The sequence below is a fragment of the Eimeria mitis genome, genomic scaffold, assembly GCF_000499745.2.
Source record: "Eimeria mitis Houghton genomic scaffold, Emh_scaff1261, whole genome shotgun sequence".
Taxonomy (NCBI): Eukaryota; Apicomplexa; class Conoidasida; order Eucoccidiorida; family Eimeriidae; genus Eimeria; species Eimeria mitis.
The window spans coordinates 1-480 of NW_013568483.1; the positions used below are offsets into that span (position 1 = coordinate 1).

General features: G+C 47.5%; 1 protein-coding gene across 1 annotated transcript in view; it reads right to left on the minus strand.

Moving 5' to 3' along the window:
- Positions 1 to 156: 156 nt before the first annotated feature.
- EMH_0033190 (uncharacterized protein) overlaps positions 157 to 480 on the minus strand; it is a gene marked incomplete at both ends in the record, with an annotated part of 2,646 nt that continues 2,322 nt past the window's right edge. The window contains one exon of the mRNA XM_013494721.1: positions 157 to 446. Coding sequence (XP_013350175.1) covers positions 157 to 446 — 290 coding nt within the window. The remainder of the gene's footprint in view (positions 447 to 480) is intronic.

Consider the following 480-nt stretch of genomic DNA (forward strand, 5'->3'; position numbering starts at 1 on the left):
GCGCAAGTGCGCCGTGTGGCTGTACAGCCCAGAGCAGCAGCAGGGGAGTGCTGCAGCAGCAGCAGCAGCAATAACTGCAGCAACAACTGCAGCAGCAGAAGCAGCAGATGCTGCTGCTGCAGCTACCACAGCAGGGCCCATATATAATTTATATCTTTAAGCACAGCAGTTGAGACAGGCCTGTGCTTGTTGTGCTGCTGCAGCAATATCTATCTCTCCGTCTGCGTTTACAACAGCTGGGCCGTAGTAAGCCATTGCGTTTCTAGATTTATAATATTCATTTCTCATTGCTGATTGAGTCAGACGCACGTCAAATCTATGACTAACAGGCTCAAAGAACATCGCCCACATAAACATTACACCCAAAGATACACCCAGCATCACCGTATACACTGCATCCAATACAGGGAAAGATGAACTGCCCCAGGTAGCCAAAGCTGCAAACTCTGAAACACAAATACAACACACAACATATATTTA